This window comes from Anguilla rostrata, chromosome 7, assembly GCF_018555375.3.
Source record: "Anguilla rostrata isolate EN2019 chromosome 7, ASM1855537v3, whole genome shotgun sequence".
NCBI lineage: Eukaryota > Metazoa > Chordata > Actinopteri > Anguilliformes > Anguillidae > Anguilla > Anguilla rostrata.
Genome location: NC_057939.1, coordinates 7,962,317 through 7,984,645, shown reverse-complemented (window position 1 = coordinate 7,984,645; position 22,329 = coordinate 7,962,317). Strand labels below are relative to the sequence as shown.

Here is a 22,329-nt window from a genome sequence, read left to right as displayed (position 1 = left end):
CTTTTGCAGACGCTAGTAATCTTTATTTATTGCTCTTATAATATGTTCTAATCATCTGTGGAATATACAGTTATTTGACCTTTGTGTTTTATTATATCGAAAGCATCAATATGCATATTGTGAACTGACGCATATTAACTGCACCTTTATATCAAAATGATGAAGGCGTTTATTTTTAATAAGCACTTTATTTACGTCTAAGGCAGCTTATTAAATTATTATCAACTCGATGTGCTCTAGCTTAATTCTATTAAAAATATTGAAATAGACTACTAATTGAAAGCTCCTGTTGCCCTGGAAACACTGAATTATTATTCCTTCTCAAGACAAAATTTGGCTCATTGCTCCTGTAAGTTTATAAAAAGATGTTTGCTGCTAATTATATTCGATTTTATTAAATATGCTTAATTGAATTTTTTTGTGAAGATAGATATTGGTGTTATATTCAGGGCGCAGTGAGAGCGATATACAGGCTCTAAACGTCAGCAAAACGATTTTTTTTCCTCTCTGAAGAAAGACAGAGCAGTTGCTTCTCTTGTTGATCTGTAATACAGAACGCCCAATCTAAACGAGCAGCCGTGTATACACAGATGCGGTTCTTATTCATATGAAAAATAAATAAATGCACATAAATGCAGTAGCCTAACTGCTATCGTATTATACAAGGGCAGCGCATTACGTGGGTAAAGATGGGCACTCAGTCTCTGTTTGCACTGTAAGCAATGCGTTATGTTTTCTTGGTTTATTTGAATTGAAAGAAAGAGATAAAAGATAATCGTCACCGTCTTTGTGCAGACGTGATAGATAGATAGATCGACAGATAGACACAGACAGACATACTGATCGATAGATAGATAGATAGATAGATAGATAGATAGATAGATAGATAGATAGTGGCCAGTGAGGCCTCTTCGCTTCCCTAAAAAACTTTCTCTCGACAACCTTTTTTTCTACATGGACTGAATAGCCCTCTATTTTCATAATATGTCACCTGACATGTTACTTCAATATTTTCATTGAAGAAAACAAAACACAAACATTCAGCTCTTGCATTCAGCAGGCAGCTATATATAAACCATCTTGCATTTCATTAGAAATACAAAAAGCACTAAATCTGCTGAGTGTTATTAAGAATACTATTCAATTGCACATCTCTATTATTATTATTATTATTATCATCATCATCATCATCATCATCATTATTATTATTATTATTAGTAGTAGTAGTAGTGGTAGTAGCAACAGCAGCGAAAATTAATAATAATAATTATGAAAACAAGATTGGATTAAAAATAAACCGGTATTTCACATCTGTTTAGTTCTTGAAGTCTATCCACGTCAACTGATATTTTCAACGATGTCTCTCTAAAAAGTGAATTGAAAATATTGTTTTTCTTATTTCATGAGTGAGTTAATGACATTGGAATATCATCATCATTTTTTGATAATAAGCTATGCGCATGACACCCACTCGTGGAACCACACACAAATATGGTGTCTGTGCGCGCGTGCGTGAACGCGTGATTTTTTTTTTTTTTACTACAAACCCACGGTTTTATTTGAAACCGTTATGCCAGCGAACAGAAAATTTTGGGCGCGCATAATATTCAGATACGAACGACCAGACCTAAAGGCGATTAAATAGTTCTATTATAAGGCAACTTTGCCGTGTTTATGCTAACACTAGACAACAGAAAACTGAATAGGTAGGTTACCTTCTCCATAGCTAACGATTAGTATTTTACTTCGAAGCTGGTATTATCAGGTATATGTTTTGGCATAGCTTTTTTCCTCCACACACTGCATCGACCCGGAAGAGCTATGATCTAATATACTGTAAGTACGGTAAGTCAGTGCGTTGGTTGGTCTGTGTGTGTCTGTGGGCAGGGGAGAAGTGCCGCGTGCGCCCAGGTTTTTCCTCTTACAGCTCGAGCTCTAAATGCCATCAGCCCTTCCATCTGTGTGTCATTTCGCGTGCACATCTGCAGCAGATCAGAGAAAAACTCACCGGCAAAGTCAGCTCCACAGGTCAGTAAATATTTATATGTTCCTTTATGGGACATGTCTATCCCTTTGATAAAGGAATACTAAGTGTAATTCTTAAAGGTGCCGCGTACCCGTACAGTATTCAAAACCTCTTCCTATACTCTCGGTGTGGATTACCTCATATGATTAATTTATTGATTGGCACGATGTACGATGATAGCGATAACGTTTCTGCTTTTATTTCATTCATTCACTTGCAGCACAGGGTTTACTGCTTTGGGGAGGAGGTCGGTTATATACGTTTACAGTGTGACTAATTTACACTCTTCATATCTATTGGAGAGAATGAATTTAAATAAAAAGATTTTTTCGCAGGGGCGCAAATCGAAGGTGCGACAGAAAGACTGATGCTTCATTGTATGAAAAAAAATGTGTTCCTAAAATCGAACATTCAAAATAGGTGTTAGAAACAAGTGGTTTTCTTTCGGCTAATTTGGCTACCTTTACTAGCCTAGCTAGTTCCTGAGCTTTGATTGTATTTTGTCTCTAACACTTTTAGTAATTGCATTGGGATTTATTGAAGCATATGCACTGCGTTTGGGAGTAATGTTCCTACATCACTTTCCCTGAAATACCTAAGATCAAGGTTTTTTAATGATCTATTACCACCTGGGCTGACGGTAGGCTGAGTCCTATAACCCGTGAAATTGATCTGATTAGCTGGCATTGGGTCTTAAAAGGAGCAGGGTTTGCTGAAGCTGCATTTCCAGTTTTAAACGTATTTGTGGTCGATTTGACTTGATTTAGAAGCGATGTTACTCCGGGAGGAGGATACGAAATTAAGGATATCAGAAAGGAACTTTCATGGGAGGACGAATGTGTATTTGCATGCAGAGAACAGAACGGATGGATTCTATTGATTTATGCGGACTACATTTTGAACAGCTGTGTTTCCAGATAGCGCCGCTTAGGTGCAAATCAGCACTTAAAAATCACCGGATGAAATGCTTTTAAATGAGGACGAAATCTGCTCCCCTTCATCAAATCAATATACAGCACACACAACTTTAGGGGAAGGGGCATTTTGCCTTCTAATTGTGTGTTTAGTCACCATGCAGTAGTTGACCGAAAATCATTGCGGTGGTTCGCTTTGTTACATGTAACTGCGTTTGCCAATATGCTACATTTGTGAAAATAAATACAATAAACGAGGGCCTATTTATGAACTACTGTTTAAATCGATTATTTTATATAAGTTACATTTCATGAATTTCCTTCGTAATTCCGACCTTATACATTCCGGCCTAAAACGATACATAGACCCGAATGATGTTGCCGCTTGGGAGATGGAACAACATCTCGGATAAGCATCACTCCGTCTGTGTGGCCGAGGAACAAGGGTGTGTGGACTATGATTTGCATTGTCTTATTCGGGTTTGAGAATTTTTGAGTAGGTGGTGCAGGTTACTTAAAGCTAATGCGCATTTCTTCTGCTCATGTAAAGGGTTCTATGACCGTTCATTTCGGACGTTCACATTCTCTGGAAGCATTTCGCTCCCTCGCCAGGCTTCTAGATATTGGCTACAGTGGTTCACAATTCGCGGGGTTAACTACGAGAATTGACAATAACTGCGCATTCTTGAAGGCATGAGGGTACGTACACCAAATACTATATTTAAAAAAATGTGTAATAATGTCTTCAAATACTGATGCAATTTAATAACATTATTTCTTCAAGGTAAATTGGTATTGAGTACCGTTTTTTCTCTTGATTTATTTCGGGTCAATTATTATTATTATTATTATTATTATTATGTCACCGCTGAACTATTTTACGTGACATAGTCCAACGTAGGATAAATATTGGAGCCTATTTGCTGTCAAGAAGAAAATATATAATCTTTTTTTTATCAAGCACACCGTGAACTACCTCTTTAAATACAATTTTCATCTTAACGGCCAACCAAGAAGTATCTCTCTCTCACACACACACACGCACGCACACTTGTTTCTATCAAGATAATAATAATGTATTCCAAATGGTTGGAGTTTGGTTGCTTTAGCACGCAAAATTCTGAGCGCTGCCCTAGGCCGTGTCCCCTGTTTAACCCTGGGATACCCGCCTCGCGGCTGTTTGTACAGCTTTACCTGAGACATTAGAACAAAACTGTAAAATCAAAACCCAACAAAAGCCATCTACCCCAGACGCCGTCGCTTTAATTAAAGGGTATTTTGAGGGTTAGTCACTTTCTTTTGCCCAAAACCAACGCTGCACCTTTTGTCAGACTGTACTGTTATTTAGCTTTTTTTGCAGCAGAGTATCCATGCGTGTAGATATAACCATCTAATGATTTTAAAAACGAAAAGCATTACGTTAAATGAAAATGAAAAGCTCTCCACTTTTCACAATGAGCCATTCGCTTTATGCTCAAATGTTGCATGATATTGTATTATTATTATTATTATTATTATCGTTGTATATTACAAATTTTTCCATTAAAATATAAAAATGTAGTAAGTAATAATACGGTATTGTGATGGGGAAAACGTGGACAATAGGCCTAATGCGATATCAAAAGCACAACAACAATAAAGGTTAAACTAAACCAGAAGTCTCCGATTCGCACCCACAGTGCAATGTTTCCTGATTTTAATCAGCACTCTCTGACATAGCCCTAATCATTCAAAATTTATCTTCACAATCTCCACTCACCTATCTCCATACTTACACGTATGAATCAGGTAAACGAAATGCCTTGCGGCCAAGTGCAGTGTCAAATCTCAAGATACTGCAAAAAATAAAAAAATAAAAATAAATAAATAAAAAATAAATCGTTAGACCATACCAATATGTTTTTTGTTCTCCACCGGTAATTATTTTTGTGTGGGTTTAAGGCTGCATTTGATGTGGGAATAAACAATAAATAGCCTACTATATAAACGTGTACGAGTACGTAGTTATTCATACAAACTGCACGTACTAGATAATAACGTCTGTATCTCCGGGCTACCCTCAATTCCCCTTGTTGTTGTGACAGTGGGAAGGATTATAAATGACAACTTTTAAAGGAGACCCGTTTCCACAAAGAAGAATAAGCTCACGTTTCACAAACTAGACTGATATTGCGTCCTGGGAATAAGAACTTGGGACAGGTTCCATGCTCTCTGTAAGCTGCAAGACAGCAGTCAAGAAACAAAAAACATAATCAGGATTTTACATTTACCGTCCTATGTTGCCTCGAAGCACCTATAATGCTTACTTGTGGGATGACAGCGCACAATACTTTTCAAGGGGATAATTACACGAGTCCGCTGACAGGCTGACAATGACAGCGGGATTGTTCATGGCAAGCCAGAACAACAGTTTCCATCCAAGTTCAGTCTCAGGTTCGCCTGAGTGAGAACTGGTTTGTGGATACAGGCTACTGTGGACGAAGAGCGGAACGTTATGCCAAATCAGCACATTTTCATTTCTCACACTGTGCACAGTTTATGCACCAGAGAGTGTCTAAGGTGAGGAGAATATAACCTGAGGTTTATATATGTGCAAGTAACTAAAGTTAAACCAACGCGATACGAATAAATCTACTTGCACTCGTATGAGGTTCCGGGCACTCTACATAACTAATTCCTAAAAAGATGCCCAAACGTCAATGTGCTATTAATACTGTTAATAACTAGGTGTATATTTGTCTACTTTATCGCCGCATATAAACATGTTCTCGCCAGAATAGCCTACAATTACGACTGCTAGATTGTGAAAATGGTTAAACTGTGAAATCGCATGTATTTAAACCACACCAATATATAAATATTTAATGCACGTACAGTTACCTTACGAGGCATCCATTTCACTTTCCATGAATCTAGTAGCACTAACATTACTTTCTTTAAAAAAAATAATTTTTAACATCGATGATTGGAGAAAACGCATGATGTTCTTTCAGTGATTTCCCTTCCACTTCAACACACACGTACAGACACACACACACTTACGCACACACACACATACGCTCGCGCGCGCGCGCGCACACACACACACACACCCTCCCTCCCCCAAGCGAGCTCTACAGAATTTCATTTCCTGGCTGTTTACTCTACTTGTGACGTCACGTCCAGTGGCGTCGCCGAGACTAGCCATTTCAGTGCATTGCCTAGCATCAAAAGAGCAGCCCCCTATTCCCCAATTACATACTGTCAATCTGGGAGCATGGGGCAGCCAAACTGGGAATTAGACACTAAATACCACCCCACGGGGCAGGCCCCCTATTACTGAGCAATCAAGTGGAATAATACAAAACTACAAGGCAATATGCCTACCTGACATTGGCGTGCGAATTGATTCTCGGGCCCAGTGTCAGTATGTGTCAGTATAAATACATTTTAATTAGTTATTAAAGGTCACGATTATTAAACAAATAAATGTTAAGGCTTGAGGGCTCCATGCTGCATTTAATTTGTTCAATTAAGAATGACATAACCGTTTGTCAATATTTCGTCCCTTTGTGAAAGACTATAGCTTCCATGTAAAGTGAAGACGATGGCGGATACTTTCAGATCTGCTCAGTCAGAACGGACCGGCATGCTCTTTGGTGCTTCCTTACGTTCATACACCGCAAAGACGTTCTCGTCCGCCGTGAACTGCGCAATGGGCAAATCAGCCTATTCAAGATTTAGAATAACAAGACTGTCACCGCGAGAGGACGCACTGTCACAATTTTAAGAAAACAGTCATGTTGCGACCTGCTTTCGGTCTCGAGGTAGAGCAACATGCTTCGTACTTTAGTGTCGAGCTAACATAATATGTTATCAACTGTGCTCCCTCAGGGATATACAAGACCATACTTCAGTCATCAAATTGTCATTTACTACTTTTCACAAACTGTAATTATTTTATTTGTGAACATATTTTAATAGGCTGCATTTAATATTAGATTCGTGTCTTTCCTCGAATCGTGTGGATAGACAGTGATAAGATAAACGTGAACAATGTATTTACTCAACGTGTAATACAAATATATCCAGTCATAAATAGGCTATTGTTACCTAATGTCCTTGGTTTCCATATTGTCATATTATGTCATTGTTTAGGCCCATTTACAAGTGTGCTGTAATTAATCATATATAATATGATATATCAAATATAAAAGAAAGAGTGGAATTAGATAAATTGAAACAGTAACATCTTTACACAAGCTGCCTTTTTAAACATAGTTAGCTTAGACAGTATAATTTTTATTTTATTTTATTTTTTGGTTTGAGACACAACCAAGGCATTAACCAGGATTGTGCATTTATATTTCAGTCGTAGTGTTATATTTATATTTCAGCTATTTATTTATGACTGAATATAAATGCGTGAGTAAATAGGCCTATGTTATGCTACATATTTAAAAGAGCATATAATGTTTTTTTTGGAGGCGGTGATAAACTATGTGTTAAGATAAACTACAAGGCATAAAATATCCATTACAAAATGAACCATTAAAAACACATTTTCTAATATAACACCCGATTCTCTTTGAGGATAAACTTATACCAGTCCTTGGTCATCTCTCCCCTGGCCCACTTTATTCAATTAGGCCGAGCAGGACTGGCCCCTCCCCCGTTGATGACACTGACAGACCCTCCTTAAGTTGCGTCGCGCCGCAGCTGTCTGCGAGCATTGAGCTGCCTGGCGCCATCCTGAAAGAATGCCTTCACTGTAAAAAAAAAAAAAAAAAAACAGAGCGAGAGAGTAGAGAGAGTTCATAGAGAGAGAGAGAGAGAGAGAGAGAGGGAGTGTGTGTGAGAGAGAGAGCTGCTACTGCGCATAAACACAGATTTGACCTGTGGGTTTTAACTTCGATCTTTAGACAGTATGCAGTAATTCACCAACTGCAAGCGAGGTTGGTTCCAAACGCCGCTACAACTTGTTGCGCTTACTTTTCAATAGGCTGTTGAAACTTTGGGGGAGAAAAGTTGAGGATTTCAGAGAGAACCTGGATACGACCGGACCTTTTTTGACAGCGTATGCGTGTAATATGTAAATGTATGTCGAATTTCACCATTTTGATCAAGAATTATAATAGCACATTTGTTTGCAACTAGGCTAGATGAATTTAAAATAATATACCGGTAGGCACGAACAGTAACACAAACCTTTTTTATAACTGGGCGTGTTGTTAAGTTTACCATTTCATCTTGTTTGCAGGTGACCAAAGGCAATTGATTTAAAAAGAAGAAACCTGTGGATTAAACGTCGCTGGAGTTTGGACAGATACTTTTTTCTTTTCTTGCTTGTGTTATACCGATTCTTTTTTGTGTATATGAACATTTGCTGCCAACAATGGAAGTAACTGCGGATCAGCCCCGGTGGATGGGCCATCACCACCCAGCGGTACTGAACGGTCAGCATCCCGACACACACCACCCGGGTCTCGGCCACTCGTACATGGACCCCTCTCAGTATCCCCTCACCGACGATGTGGATGTACTGTTTAATATCGAAGGACAGGGCAACCACGTCTCCCCGTATTACGGAAACTCCGTCAGAGCCGTCCAGAGATACCCGCCTCCCCCTCACAGTAAGTCGTGTTTTAATGCTAAATAAAATAGTTTAAACTGGATAGAAGGTTCGTTTGCTTTTTCAACTGATTTTTGTAAAAAAAAAACATTATTTGTAGTGGGTGAACATCTAACTGAATATGGTGTTATTTCACCACGATTGCATTAATGTCACCGGAACTCAATCGAAAGTATAACTGGAAGTGCACAATTCAGCGGGATCCGATTCGTATAATAGTAGGCTACCGCACGGCTTAGAGGTGTTACTAGTCTTGTTTCGATGTGGGCTATCTTGACGGTTTAAAATTTATGCCAAACCAAAACTGATAAACCTTTGAATTGATCTGAAAATGTTTTGAGCTGAACTGTGTAAGCATTATTATAAATCGCGTCTGGTTGAACAAGAAGTGAATTATAGCCTATGCATAGCCTAAAGCTGAGAATGAACGATTCCGATTTAATTTAAACGCGTAAAATACCCCTATGTGTAAATAGGCTTGATAAATATTTTTTAGGTGAATTAGCAGTATGGCATCAAAATATGCCTCCAATTTTCAATTCCATCATTTTAAATTGTGTTCCAAATTACGGAGCCAACATGGAACACGTGTAAACTTGTAAATCAAATAAAGTTACAGGAAAAATTGTACGGAAGAGCTGTTGATTAAATTTATGGCTAGTACTTCCTGGACGGAATAGTTAATCGTGACCGTTTCTTTTGGTATTCTTCCCGGCTGAAACAATACTGTCAGTATCTTGCGTCTGCCGTGGAGCGCTTGTGGATGCGAAAGTGTTCGTCGGGAGTTTCGATCAAAACAAATACGTACGTAAGATTGCAACTTGCACCGGCAATGGGCCACCTTTATTCTTGCGAGGCCCATTTTAGGGATTTATCTTTAATTATTCAATTACGGATGTTCACTGAAACTCGATGTTTTATTTATGTTTAGCAGCTAAACTTCGATTGTCGAATTAACTGAAAGTGGACGTCAAGGAAATACAGGCTTCCGAAAGAACTGAACGTTTACTAAATTATGAGGACCTCTGTATGCATAGGCTAAATCAAATATTGTGCTGCCATTTGTTACTGTTGCTATATATATTTTAGGGCTTTACAGATAGGAATCTGATATTGAAAAATAATTAGCATTTTATGTTTTGCAGTCACAAACCGTGGACAAAGAACAATCGTTCATTTAAAAATACAGAATTTCGCCTAAGAAACATTTAAGAGCGAAATATATTTTTTCTCGTGACTTTATAAGTGAATTGGAAACGCTGACATATATTGCCATTGTATTTTTTCCAATTTTGTGCTTGCAGGTAGTCAGGTGTGTCGTCCACCCCTGCTTCACGGTTCGCTGTCCTGGCTGGACAGTAGCAAAGCCCTCGGCACGCACCACAGCACGTCCCCGTGGAACTTGAGTCCCTTCCCTAAGACTTCGCTCCACCACGGCTCTCCCGGGGCCCTTTCTGTCTACCCGCCGACATCGTCCTCCTCGCTGTCAGCCGGTCACTCCAGCCCGCATCTCTTCACCTTTCCCCCGACTCCTCCTAAAGATGTCTCACCGGATCCGGGGATCTCTACCCCGGGCTCAAGCAGCTCCGGCCGCCAAGAGGAAAAAGAGTGCATTAAGTACCAGGTGTCCCTACCAGAAAGCATGAAACTGGAGTCGGCCCACAGCCGGAGCATGGCCTCAATTGGTGCGGGAGCATCATCCGCTCACCATCCCCTCGCCACTTACCCATCCTATGTCTCAGACTACGGCCCAGGCCTCTTCCCACCAAGTAGCCTGATAGGTGGGTCATCTTCTAGTTATGGTTCCAAAACAAGACCAAAAACAAGGTCCTGTTCAGGTAGGCGTGCGCTTTATTTTCCTTTAATTTATTTATCACCAATTCAAAAAAAAAAAAATTGTGTCTAAAGTTGAAAATTTAGAGCCTGTATTTTATGTGTTATGGCAAGTTAGATCGAATTATTGACCAACCTAAAAAAAGGAAGTTCCAAAAAAAAAAATTTGTAGCCTGCTACTACTTACCTGCAGGCCTTACACGCTTTCAGGCCCAGCCGAAAATGTTGCCTACAAATCACAGTTTTTGTCAACTTCTGACGTATGCAAGGCACATGTGTTACTTTAAGACATATTTCCATATAAACCTCAGTAAGGCGGGAGGCATATTTGATGAGGCAGGTCTAGTCGTTGAGGTAATTCATTTTGTATGTATAATTGCTCGCGATGCTTTAAAGTTTTCACTCCATAATTGCAAGCAGCGTACTCAAAAACGAGACATTGCTGAAGCTTATCCATCAGAAGATCTCATCTTCTGCAGGCCAATATATATTTTCCCTAACATTTAAATCAGGGCAAAATCAATATTAACTTTCGGAAACTGCCACGATGCATTCTGTTTTACTAAAACGTGTCGCTGTGCAAACAGACTACTTATTTCCACAGACTCTGCAGCTTCAAAAGCGCACAAACGAACACAGGAGCACTCAAAGCATATGATTTTGAAAACTGCGTGCTCGAAATAAAAAATATCGTTTTGCATGGCATCTGTACAGAACCCTGAACGTTTTAAGCTCTCAGCAAACGAGATGAGTTTCCAGTTTTCTTTTTTTCCCAGAGTGACATTTCTCTGTGGCTCCCCGTTCACCCCTGTCTCTCTTTCGTTTATATGCTTAAGCTAATCCAATTATTTTCAGACTGCTGCACGCGACAGTTGCATTGTTTATCCAGCGCCAGAAACTTTGATAGAGTCCGGATGCAGTTGTATTGAAAGGAATAACGAATAACCTCTAGCCAAGGCAGGGGCATGACAGCCGAAGAAAAATGTTAGCCTACACAAACAGCCAGTGTAATTATTCTAAGGTTATTTAATTATGTCTCGAAACTAGTTTGCAGTGGTAAACATTAATATCCCTGTAAACGTTTTAAAACGAATAGATTATTAGACGCACGTGTTGAATTCATGGACATAACTGAATGAATGAATTAATGAATACATAAATAAATAAACAAATTATCTACTACTACTGAGCTGCTAATGCGTTCTTTGCATTCCAGACCATGTCTTTTATGATGTCCATTACAGCAGGCACATAAGTATTATATTAGCACATTTATCTGACTGAATAACGTAATGTGTGAATCTGTTTCTTGCACTACGTCCTGCTAAGTGGAAAATACGCATTTTGTGGTCAAAAAACCAACGCGCATAATTTTTTTTCGCGACGCCCATAACCTCTTATAAATTTTTACTTTTATGAAACACAGGCCTATTACCGTTGGATAATTAGGTGGGTCTTTTAAAAAATAAAAAATAAAAATTAGCCGAGACATATGCACTCGCCAATGACGTACAACCAAAGTCTGTATCTTTCCACGAAGAAAAACACGAGCGAAACGTCTCCTAAATAATTAAAAATGAAACTTCCTGAGGCCTGCAGTCGAAGTGCGGAAGGCTCAGTGTCGCGAAGGCCTACGGTCTGCACGCTTTCAAATAATTCGGTGTGAACAGAAGCCGCTCGATCATGCTGTTTCGGTTTCACTGGTGAGGCAATAGGCCCACACGACCCTTTCGAGAACATGTGAGACAACCATGTTTCTCATCTGTCGGTGACACCGATGTGCTCGCAGGCTTGCTAAACGTCATTTTAATTAGGCTACGCGGACTGGGAGGCTTGAAAAAAGTAAAAAAAAAAAAAAGAATGAAGGTATTGCATGATCTCGCAGAATAAGGTAGGCTGTTTGCATTGTGTGACTATGGTCTTCATTATTTTGAAATTTTTTAACGAATTAAGGTGGTTGGGGAGAAAATGTATTATTATTGTTGTTGTTTTTGGTGCTGTTGCTGCTGCTGCTTTTGCTACTGTTGCTGCTGTTGTGGTTATTAGCTATTGTTTTCCTTTCATTTTTAAGAATTTTTATTCTTAAACTAACTAACTAGCCCCCGCCCCCTTTAACCGTGTGTAGATGATTCAGAGTAAAACAGCTGTATTTGATTGAGGGGCTGTGTGGTGTGGCCATGAAATGACGTGTGATACGCCGTTGCTTTGTTTGCATTGCCAATCAGTCAGGCGGCTGTGTGTGAAGTCTTATTTTTGAAGTGCAGTTCATTCCAGTATTTTTGTTCTGAAAGATTAATTCTGTTTATTTCTGTATGCCTAACATAGAGATGGTTATTAATAACTACTTATTTATACTGTTTATTATTATTATTATTATTATTATTATTACAAAAATGGCCGTAAAAATATCGTTGTTTATTGGATTGTTTTGTTTTTCAAATGTTGATACAGTAGCCTAGATGTTCATTAATTGACTTTGATCATTTCTGAAAAATCCCTTTTAGCACTCCATACATCTGTATATGTTGTCTCTGATTTCAGAGGGTAGAGAATGCGTTAATTGCGGAGCCACTTCCACCCCTTTGTGGAGGAGAGATGGCACAGGTCACTATTTGTGTAACGCCTGCGGACTCTATCACAAGATGAACGGACAGAACCGGCCACTTATCAAACCCAAGAGACGGCTGGTACGTCCCTGGCGCTACTGCTGATCACTCTCTCTCTCTCTCTTTCTCCCTCTTCCTCTCTCCCACTCAATCTCTCTCTTTCTCTTTCTCTCTCTCTCTCTGTCTGTCTCTCTCGCTTTGTCACACCCTCTCTCTCTACGCAGGAGGAAGTGTTAGCTGCAGGAAATTGGCTCGTCAAGTGCAGGTCTCATTTCTATAACAATTAGTTCTCTTTAAGTTGATACATTAGTTTTATGTCCACTTTTAGTTTATAATAACGAAGGGATATTTGTTTTCGTTATACGTTTGGAAAGGTTTCACTTTTGATGAGCTATTATCTTTGTCCTAACTGCGCTGCATGTTTTTTTTTTTTGTTTTTTTTTATTTTTTTTATAGAGCTTTGGTGTCAATTAGCCTATAAATTATTGGATAAATCGCCATCATTTAAATAGACCTGCTAACTTAAACGAAAGGTATACTAGTGCTTTCCGCGATGCATTTAACATATACTTACTTTTATATTCGTAACAAAAGGGAGGCCTACATTAGGTATATAGACTCCTACGTATGATAAACATCGTGTAAGATTTTTTAACAATTATTTTGGGGCATTGCAAATTAACGTATATTTTAAACATTACGTTTCTCGAAATTACACAGTTGTGGCCTACACATAGACAATACTGCCAAACTCCGCCCTTTAAAATAATCAGTGACCGAACCATAATGGAATTCCTCTTTCTCATTGCTTTGTTCAAAAGGGAAAACTTTCTAGGCAAGGAAGCGGTCGCAGGACAGCTATTTTGGCAGCCAGCATCTCTCTAATGTGAAAAACCGACTTCCTAGGAAAAAGCTGCCGGAAATCTGGGCAGCGCTGATAAATCTTTTTTAACAACATACCCCGTTTCCCCAGCCTAAACATTAAGGGGAGCGGGACTGAATGAGCGCGAGATGCAGCGAGGGCATACAAGAGTCACGACATAAGGTGGTTCCTCTGAAAGCCGTGGGACTCAAACAAGACCGTTCATATTTGGAGAGAAAGGGAAAATGCTCATTTTTCTCTTTGTGGCTCGAAAGTGTCCATGACACATATTATGGGCTTCCAGCCACAGTACATTTTATCCTTTAATACATGTCACTAATTGTGAATATTTATGTTATTATATTATTTTCCTCTAATTTTCGCGAAAACCAACGTCAACGTTGTTGCAGTAGATACACAGACACACCCCCCAGTGAACATTTTTGTGGTGAAAAGCCGGTGAAACACAGTCTAGGCGTTCCGGTGAAAACCCGGCTACATTTGGTTGAAAAGTGAAAGTTTTCTAGCCGCCTAGGATGTAGCCAGGCTATATCCGCGAAAAACTATATTGGGGTTAACCGTTAACCTTCTGCACACTGGGACACACGCACGCACACACACACACACGCACGTGCTTAAATTACTAAAAATATTGGGGAAATTGTATTAGGATTACACCGAATATAGACGCTCATTTCTTGATTTTTTAAAAAGTGTAGTGGAAAGTCAAGTCATAAAAGAAACGCAACGGCGAGTTATCGGCCTACTACACAATATCTGTTTGATCTGTTAATATTATTATTATTATTATTATTATTATTATTATTATTATTATTATTATTATACATAGATTCACTTAATAAACACCGATTTGATTTTAAATTATAACGACAGTGAACCTCCGATTTTAAATTCTCTAAAATCTGGAGAATATGGAGGAATGTGGAGGAATAATTTATTTAACGTCTCTAATGAAATGAATGGGTTATGTAGGTTAGTTAGTGAAATACAGGCCTATGTCCGATGGAAACGTATTAGCCAACTTCAGTTTTAATATAAGCGTTACATTTTTTTTTTTATATTTCTCCACCTTTGACCCCTGCCTCCCCCCAATAATCATTGTTCTGTTCACACAAAATAGTGCGCTAAATTGCTTATTATTTAAATTACGAAATGTCGCTATTGAGCGCATTGTACTGTAGCCAGCCAGCCACCTACAGGTATACTTAGACGTTTAACTGTAAAATTGAGATAGAGTAAATGGGTTCTAGGAAAGCTGTTGTTTTGATGAATTTTCATAAATATTTACGTCTGAGAACGTAGCCTACATGCGGATAATGATATTTTTAGAACAAAGTACCACGGAGCTCATTTGATCTTGTTTGAAATGTTCGTTTACTCATCTCCCTCTCTCTCTCTCTCTCTCTCTCTCTCTCACTCTCTCTCTCTCTCTCTCTCTCTCTCTCTCATCTATCTATCTATCTATCTATATATCTATCTATCTGTCTGTCTATCTATCTATGCCACTTTTTCAGTCTGCAGCTAGAAGAGCAGGAACATCGTGCGCAAACTGTCAAACGACCACGACAACTCTTTGGCGGAGAAATGCAAACGGGGACCCTGTCTGTAACGCGTGCGGGCTGTACTACAAACTGCACAATGTAAGCAATACAGCAGCCTTTACCGTTATCTAGTAAGATATTTACTAATTATTTAACAATGTGTTGTGCTTTTAAGTTTTTTTATTTCTTTCTTTTTTTTTTTTTTTTACATTTTGGTGTTATTGAAAATTTTAAAATGTTTGTTGTAGTTTCTCGGGGAAAATGTCAATATGTTTCCACACAAAACGAATCCAATCGCAGGTATAGGCTACAATTACATATTGCAGAAGCTGCGCTCTTTTATGATAAATTATTTTTTCTGAACGTTATGGGTAAATTGAGAGGTTTGTTTATATCACGACCAGTTAGTTACCTCCAGAGTTTGGTGATACATGAAATTCTGTCCCCTCTCTGTGCTTCTGATTCGTTCGGGGAATGCGGTGGTTTAACCTTTACCGCATCTTTCTTTTTCGATTCCTCTTAGATAAGGCTCTTGGGACTTCTTCCTATTCAGTTGAATGCTTTCGCGAAAACCCCTTTGACACAGCACATCAAGTTCCGATGCACCCACATCCTTGTAGACACCTTCTGCACTGAGAGACAATTATCATTGATTGTCACGGCGTACCCCTATTATTATAATATTATTATTATTATTATTATTATTTGACTTTTAACTTCTTGTTGAAGTTAAAATACAAAATGTGCTTCTGTCATGTCTTTAGCAAGGACTACTATTGAGGAACAATATAATTCAGGAGCTCATAATTTAAGTTAAATAGCAATTGTCAAGTGTTATGTTATCATTTGACTTGGCCTGAGACCTCCCAGTAATTGCAATTTGGGGGATGCTTTTAAATGAACACCACACTCTACATATCAAATTCAGTAGAATCCTCCACTTAATGTGCACTCACCAACAAAGGTGGATTTCTTTTTTGGCCATGCTGAGATGCTTTGACAAGCAGTAAAGCGATAGATTGACAGATAAAATAATGTGGACGGACACATTGGTAACTTACAATGAACACAACCAAACAAACATGCACCAAATAATCCCAATTTATGGATATTTTTGATTTTTTGCGTGCAATCTTTTGATCAGTTTCTCTCGAAATTGCTGATAACAGACATTCAAAGGTGAGAGTGGAAGGCTTTTCTTCCACCTGTACAGTTTAAATCAACTTTGTAAAAATTGTCAGTTTGTGGAAGCATTTGTAATGACTCATTTAAAAAAATTTTTTTAAAAATCGGTATTTGTAATGCACTGGAGTCTCACAACTAGTCCCCAAGTGTGAGCGGTCAGTGAGTAGTAGTTCACACGTTGAAGAGAGCAAACATTAGAATTCTTCCAGAGGCATTTTGCAGCCGAACGGAGAGAGAGTCCCACACTTGTTGGCTGGCTTGGCCATCGCTGTGCCCGCTATTCGCTTGGCTGGCGTGTCTGAAAGATGGCGGCGCCAGTGACCGCGTGGCGTGCCCCTTCCGGTTCCGTGTGGCCGCTCGGCACGCCCCCTCGTCTGCCCTTTTTGTGTTTTCCAACACGCAACCGGCGTCCATCATTAGCCCCTTAATCCCGTTGCTGTGGCTGAACCCGCACGCAGAGCTGTGGCCAGATCGCTCTGAGACGTGCTGGTAGAGGTGGAGGAGGAGCTGGCCTTGGCGGCGGCGGCGGTGGCGGCGGCGCTGGTTTTGCTGTACCGCTGCGGTCCGCCGCTCTGCCGCGCTGGCGCTGCCAGGCCCTGGGCGCTGGCCCACGATGTGGGGGGAACAGGCGCCGAAATCCATGTCGAGTTGGCGCATTGAAACGCTCCACGCATCGAAAAACGATTGTCGTTTTTAGGTTCGCGATTTCGGTTGTGCGATGGCTGTTTTGAGACGCACGGCTTTGTCCAGGAGCACAGATTTTCCATATTCTTTTGTATTGTCTTCTGTAAGGTGATGCAGTGACTGTATGTGTGTACAGTGTGAAATCTTTCCCTAGTGCTTTCATTTCATGCCATCTCATGTTGTTGATTCTAAGCCAGTAACTACAGAGATGCAGAGGACTTAATCAATCAGCATTCACCTTCCTGAGAAACACTGAGAAAATAGTTTAAATGAAATATTGTTTATTGGTTTTCTTAAAAAAATGATTCATGTGTAAAGCTTGAGCATGTGCATGTTCTATTGCTGTTCATATTAATACGGCGGTAGCCATCACTTACAACACACGCGTGTTTTTTTTTCCCCCTCCTCTGTGCAGATTAACAGACCACTGACCATGAAGAAGGAGGGCATTCAGACCCGAAACCGCAAGATGTCCAGCAAGTCCAAGAAGAGCAAAAAGTCCCACGACAGCATGGACGAGTTCTCCAAGAGCCTCATGGACAAGAACAGCTCCTTCAGCCCCACGGCCCTGTCCAGACACATGACCTCCTTCCCCCCCTTCTCACACTCCGGCCACATGCTGACCACCCCCACGCCCATGCACCCCTCGTCCAGCCTGCCCTTCGCACCCCATCACCCATCCAGCATGGTCACCGCCATGGGGTAGGCGTGCCCTTGCTGACGGACAGTACTACATTGGTTCCTCTCCCACCCCCACCCCCACGCACCCCCCCTCCCCACCCCAATCCCCCAACCCCGCACCCCCTACCCCCCTTCCCCTCCTACCTACCCACCAACCCAGCTAGACTCTGACCAATCCGTGCCCATCCCCCCCCCCCCCATCCAAAAATGAACAAGTTGTACCTCTGAAACTGAGAGCCCAGAAGGCTGAACAGCTGCCTCTCTGCTTCAGGAGGCCGGTGTCTCCGTGCTGGGGAAACCGCCACCACTGCTCCTGGAGCTAGCCGCGTCCGTGTGTCTGTGTCTGCAACCAACCACTGAATCCCGAATCCATTTGTGTACAGAAGCAATTTTTTCCACAAATAAGGTAAAGACAACAGACTGCCTGTTTTTCCTCAGCCCCACTCACACCCCCACTCCCCCCACCCCCACATCCCACCCCGCCCATCCCTTGTCACCCCCCTGTGAAACAGGGGTTCCCCTGTACTGTGAAAAAAAGAGAGAGGAGGAGATGAACTTTGAACATATTTGTACAGATTGTATGAAATACAGTACATTTAATGAAGACTTTTTAAATGAAAAAAAAATGCCCATGGGCAGCTACGACGAGAAGGGTACGATTCGCGGCAGGAGGAGAGACCATCAGAGAAGCATGTCGCAGTAGGAAGGCCTGCCTGTGGCTCCTGGTTCGAAAGAGAAAAGTCGCCGATGCAAACTGCCTGGCCTCCTTATTTTCCTGGCAGGTGTTATTTTATGCATTAAAACCGTTTAGACAGATTGATCACGCAGAGTGCAGGAGTCCCTGTAGGACGTGCTATAGGTCCTGGGCTATTTGTTTGTTGACACACATACGCACGCTGGCCCGCACGCACGCACGCACACACACACACACACGGACATGCACGTATGCACATCCACACACACATGCACACACACACACACACACACTCACACACACATGCACACACGCACACGCACACACGTATGCAGACATATACACACAGTCACACACACACATACACACGCACACACGCACACACACTCACACACACACATATACACACACACTCACACACACACAACACCTACAAACACAACACCACACTACAAGAAACACATACACACACACACACACACACACACTCATAGACACATGCACATTGCCATGCAGCTCACCTGAAAGACATTCTTCCGGCCCACAGATTATATGCATTGTGAACAAGTTCCTGTATTTGTTATCTGTATGTATAATTCAGAGTACCAAAAATATGAAAGAAACAAAGATGTAGAATTATTTCTTTATGTAATGCAGACTGAATGGTTGTATAAATTTAATAATTGCTAGTGTAAAAAAAAGACTGCTTTTTTGTTTCGTAATTTTTTTTTCTTTCTTTGAAAAAAATAATAAACTAGTTTAAACTCTGTTGACATCACATTGGCCTCCACTGGATAGAACCTTTATTTTTGTGTGTCTGGTGTTTGACATGATGTTTCCCTACCTGCAGATGCAGTCTGTATTTACCCAACATCCACCATAACAGCTCTGTCACTGCACAAACAGGAAGTACAGAAATAAACAGTGACTCCAGGAGATTATAAGCTAAAGCTCTTGCAGATATGAATATAATGACTAGCACAGTGCACTCCTCTTATAAAATACCCATTCTCCAATGGTATTTGATTATTATTAGCAGGGTATTAGGATGGGGGCTCTGATTGGTTGAAGAGAGCAACAGATTTAAGTAATTGTTCAAGGCTGATTTTTTTTTCAGCGATTCTCCTATGCTGACCACGTAGTGGTTGATTTAAAAAAACAATGTGCTGTTGAGTGTTGGTCTTCTCAGTGTGTGTCAGAGCACATATGTTAGGCCCATACAAGGATAAACAAGATTACGTCGGAAACAGTAATTATGTAAATCACTTATAAATAGCCATTATGCTTTACTAAAGGAATTCAATTCTTATTTAAACTAAGATGAACTGGTTAATAGTTTGTCTTCTCATTGCGGAACAAATTTGAGAACTGCTGCTTGAAATAAAATTTTATATTAATGATAGACAGGTAATTATATTTAACAAGGTAGATGAGGATCCCAAACAATAATTCATTGTAAATACGTCAACTTGTTTTCCCCTGAATTATTTAAAAAAACACTGCCATGCAAATTCCTGTTAATAAAGGTAGAAGGAAAAAATTGGAATACAATACGAGGATGTAAAAAACTAATCTGAAATGGTGTGCTCAGAAGCAAGGGTGTTTTATTTAGAAGTGTTTTGAACATATGGTATGAGGACCTTGCATTGTTTTTAAAGGTTCCTGACATCTGCTTTGGCTACACACAGCATTCAATGCATTGGAACATCTTTCTTTGACCTCACACCATTAAATAAGAGTCATTTTATAGGTCCTTTCATATGACTTCGATTTTGCATATTATTTATTATTCTTCCCAGTTGTTTTCATTGTGACCGCCATGAAAGCCCTTTTCTGTTTTGCCAAGATAAAACAGCTCAGGCGAACAAAATATCAAAGTGATTTCAACATTGACAAGACCGGTGGCTGACGCCAGCACCTGTGTATTATGTGGAAGTCACTCTGTGATGGAATATTGATGTTGTCATCCTGTTATAAGTTAGATTTGGGTTCTTCATGCACACCAAAAAACAATTTATGAACAAAGAGTTTGTAATATATATATATAGGTCTGGGACAGTGCCTTTGTAAAGGACAGAACACTGAAGAAAGTGATGATGATGAATTCGTAAGTAATTCGATATTTGCATGGATGTAGTGTTGCTGTATGTGTGCAGGATCAAAAGAGGAACTTTGTTTTCATTTGTACCTCAAAACCAACCCTATTGTAGCTCATTTTCCTCGGTACATGAATTGAGAACTTCCTCTTTCTTTCCAAGGTTGAAACTAAACATATTTAAATGTTCAGTTATATATATATATATATATTGCTATAAATAACTCAACCTCTCTCCCTCTCCCAAGCAAGTATGTATATATTCACATGGAATAAAACGGGAGACATATATTCCAAGTGTAATTTGTTAGTGGCATTATTTGAAACATTCTCATATGGTACATTTTAAGGACCAAGAAACCTTATTGTATGATTTTATCAAGAGGAGTGCATTGTGTTCAATTTGAAAGCATCTGGTTTAAGTTTGGCTTTCTAAAAAAAAGAGTAATATCCCTTTTCAGCTGACTTCTCTCCCTATTATATTCAGACAGGCTGTAAAGGCTTACTTCCAGCTAACACATAACATGCTTGGAACATTGCTGCAAGATCGCTGCGATGCTAGCAGAATGTTATGTTTCAGCTGGGCACATTCAGAAATAGAACAACCTTTGTCTTTGTTTTAGATCTTAATTGAATTTCTTTTTTATTTATAGTATGAAGCAAATGCTCGTTGCTGACTTGGTGTGTTCCTTAATGAGTCAGATTAAAATGGATTTTAATCGTCTTTTTGGCCTGATCTGTTTTCATTAGCAAACTGTCTGTTTGAAGGACGGGGACACCAAAAAGGTGAATGACACACCCACTGAAGACAGCCAATTGAATTAATTTTGTTATATTTAGTCATGGACTAATAAAACAGAACTTTCAACAATAAATGTGCATTGTACATGTTTCATCTTTGCAATTAAAGTGCTTATAGTACCAATATGTATTGCTTTTTTACCACAAATTCACCATCAACGTGTATTGTGATAAATAAATCATGCTTGGAAGTGCGAAGGGGTTTGTGTGCTCATGCAAATTTCTCATGAATGCATCGGTAAAGTCTTCCACATTACTGCAGTTTTTCTGAGGCGTGACTAACTTAATCAATGCGATTAGATTTTTAGACATTTGAAAACGTGAAAATGTTCTTTTGTGAAATACTGACATTTTTCACCATAGAGATGTTTATATGACTGATATATATATATATATATATATATATATATATATATTAAATACAAAATCAGTACTCAGACAGATGACTCTGAAACATTGTCAGTACTAGTCTTATACTTGTCCAGCATTGATATCAAATTTTACCATGGGAAAATTGTCACTGCATCTACGATATTTTTTCAACTAAACACAGGATAAGTGTTAGGCTGAATACGTCAAGCTAATAGCAGGACGTTGTTCTTACGCCAGCCCCATTGAATACTGGGTAAATTCACCCAGACCTATAAAGGGAATTAATGTCCCTCCAGAGTACACTAATATCAGTCCTTGGAAGTTCCAAGTCTTTGTTCCCTTTACCATCATGGAAGAAGAGCATCTAATGTTGTGTTCTGCGCAACACTAACTGATCCAGGTC

General features: G+C 39.7%; 1 protein-coding gene across 8 annotated transcripts; it reads left to right on the top strand.

Annotated features, from left to right (window-relative positions):
* The first annotated feature begins 1,869 nt into the window (after positions 1-1,869).
* Positions 1,870-21,678, top strand: gata3 (GATA binding protein 3). 8 transcript variants are annotated; one of them, XM_064342600.1, is made up of 7 exons: positions 1,870-2,028; positions 8,180-8,552; positions 9,856-10,389; positions 12,926-13,071; positions 15,388-15,513; positions 17,699-17,985; positions 18,236-21,678. In XM_064342600.1, the coding sequence occupies exons 2-7, from the start codon at positions 8,315-8,317 to the stop codon at positions 18,285-18,287; spliced, it is 1,383 nt and encodes a 460-aa protein (XP_064198670.1). In that variant the 5' UTR covers positions 1,870-2,028; positions 8,180-8,314; the 3' UTR covers positions 18,288-21,678. The 8 variants fall into 8 exon arrangements, with proteins under 8 accessions (XP_064198670.1, XP_064198674.1, XP_064198673.1 ...); XM_064342604.1 differs by lacking the exons at positions 1,870-2,028; positions 12,926-13,071 and adding exons at positions 7,657-8,017; positions 13,215-13,255 and having other exon boundaries at positions 9,856-10,332; XM_064342603.1 differs by lacking the exons at positions 1,870-2,028; positions 12,926-13,071 and adding exons at positions 7,657-8,017; positions 13,215-13,255.
* Positions 21,679-22,329: the final 651 nt, after the last annotated feature.

Coding starts and splice junctions, on each gene's coding strand:
- gata3 (XM_064342600.1), top strand. CDS start 8,315: ATGGAAGTAACTGCGGATCAGCCCCGGTGGATGGGCCATCACCACCCA. Junction 10,390..12,925: donor AAAAACAAGGTCCTGTTCAG/GTAGGCGTGCGC, acceptor CTCTGATTTCAG/AGGGTAGAGAATGCGTTAAT. Junction 15,514..17,698: donor TGTACTACAAACTGCACAAT/GTAAGCAATACA, acceptor TCCTCTGTGCAG/ATTAACAGACCACTGACCAT.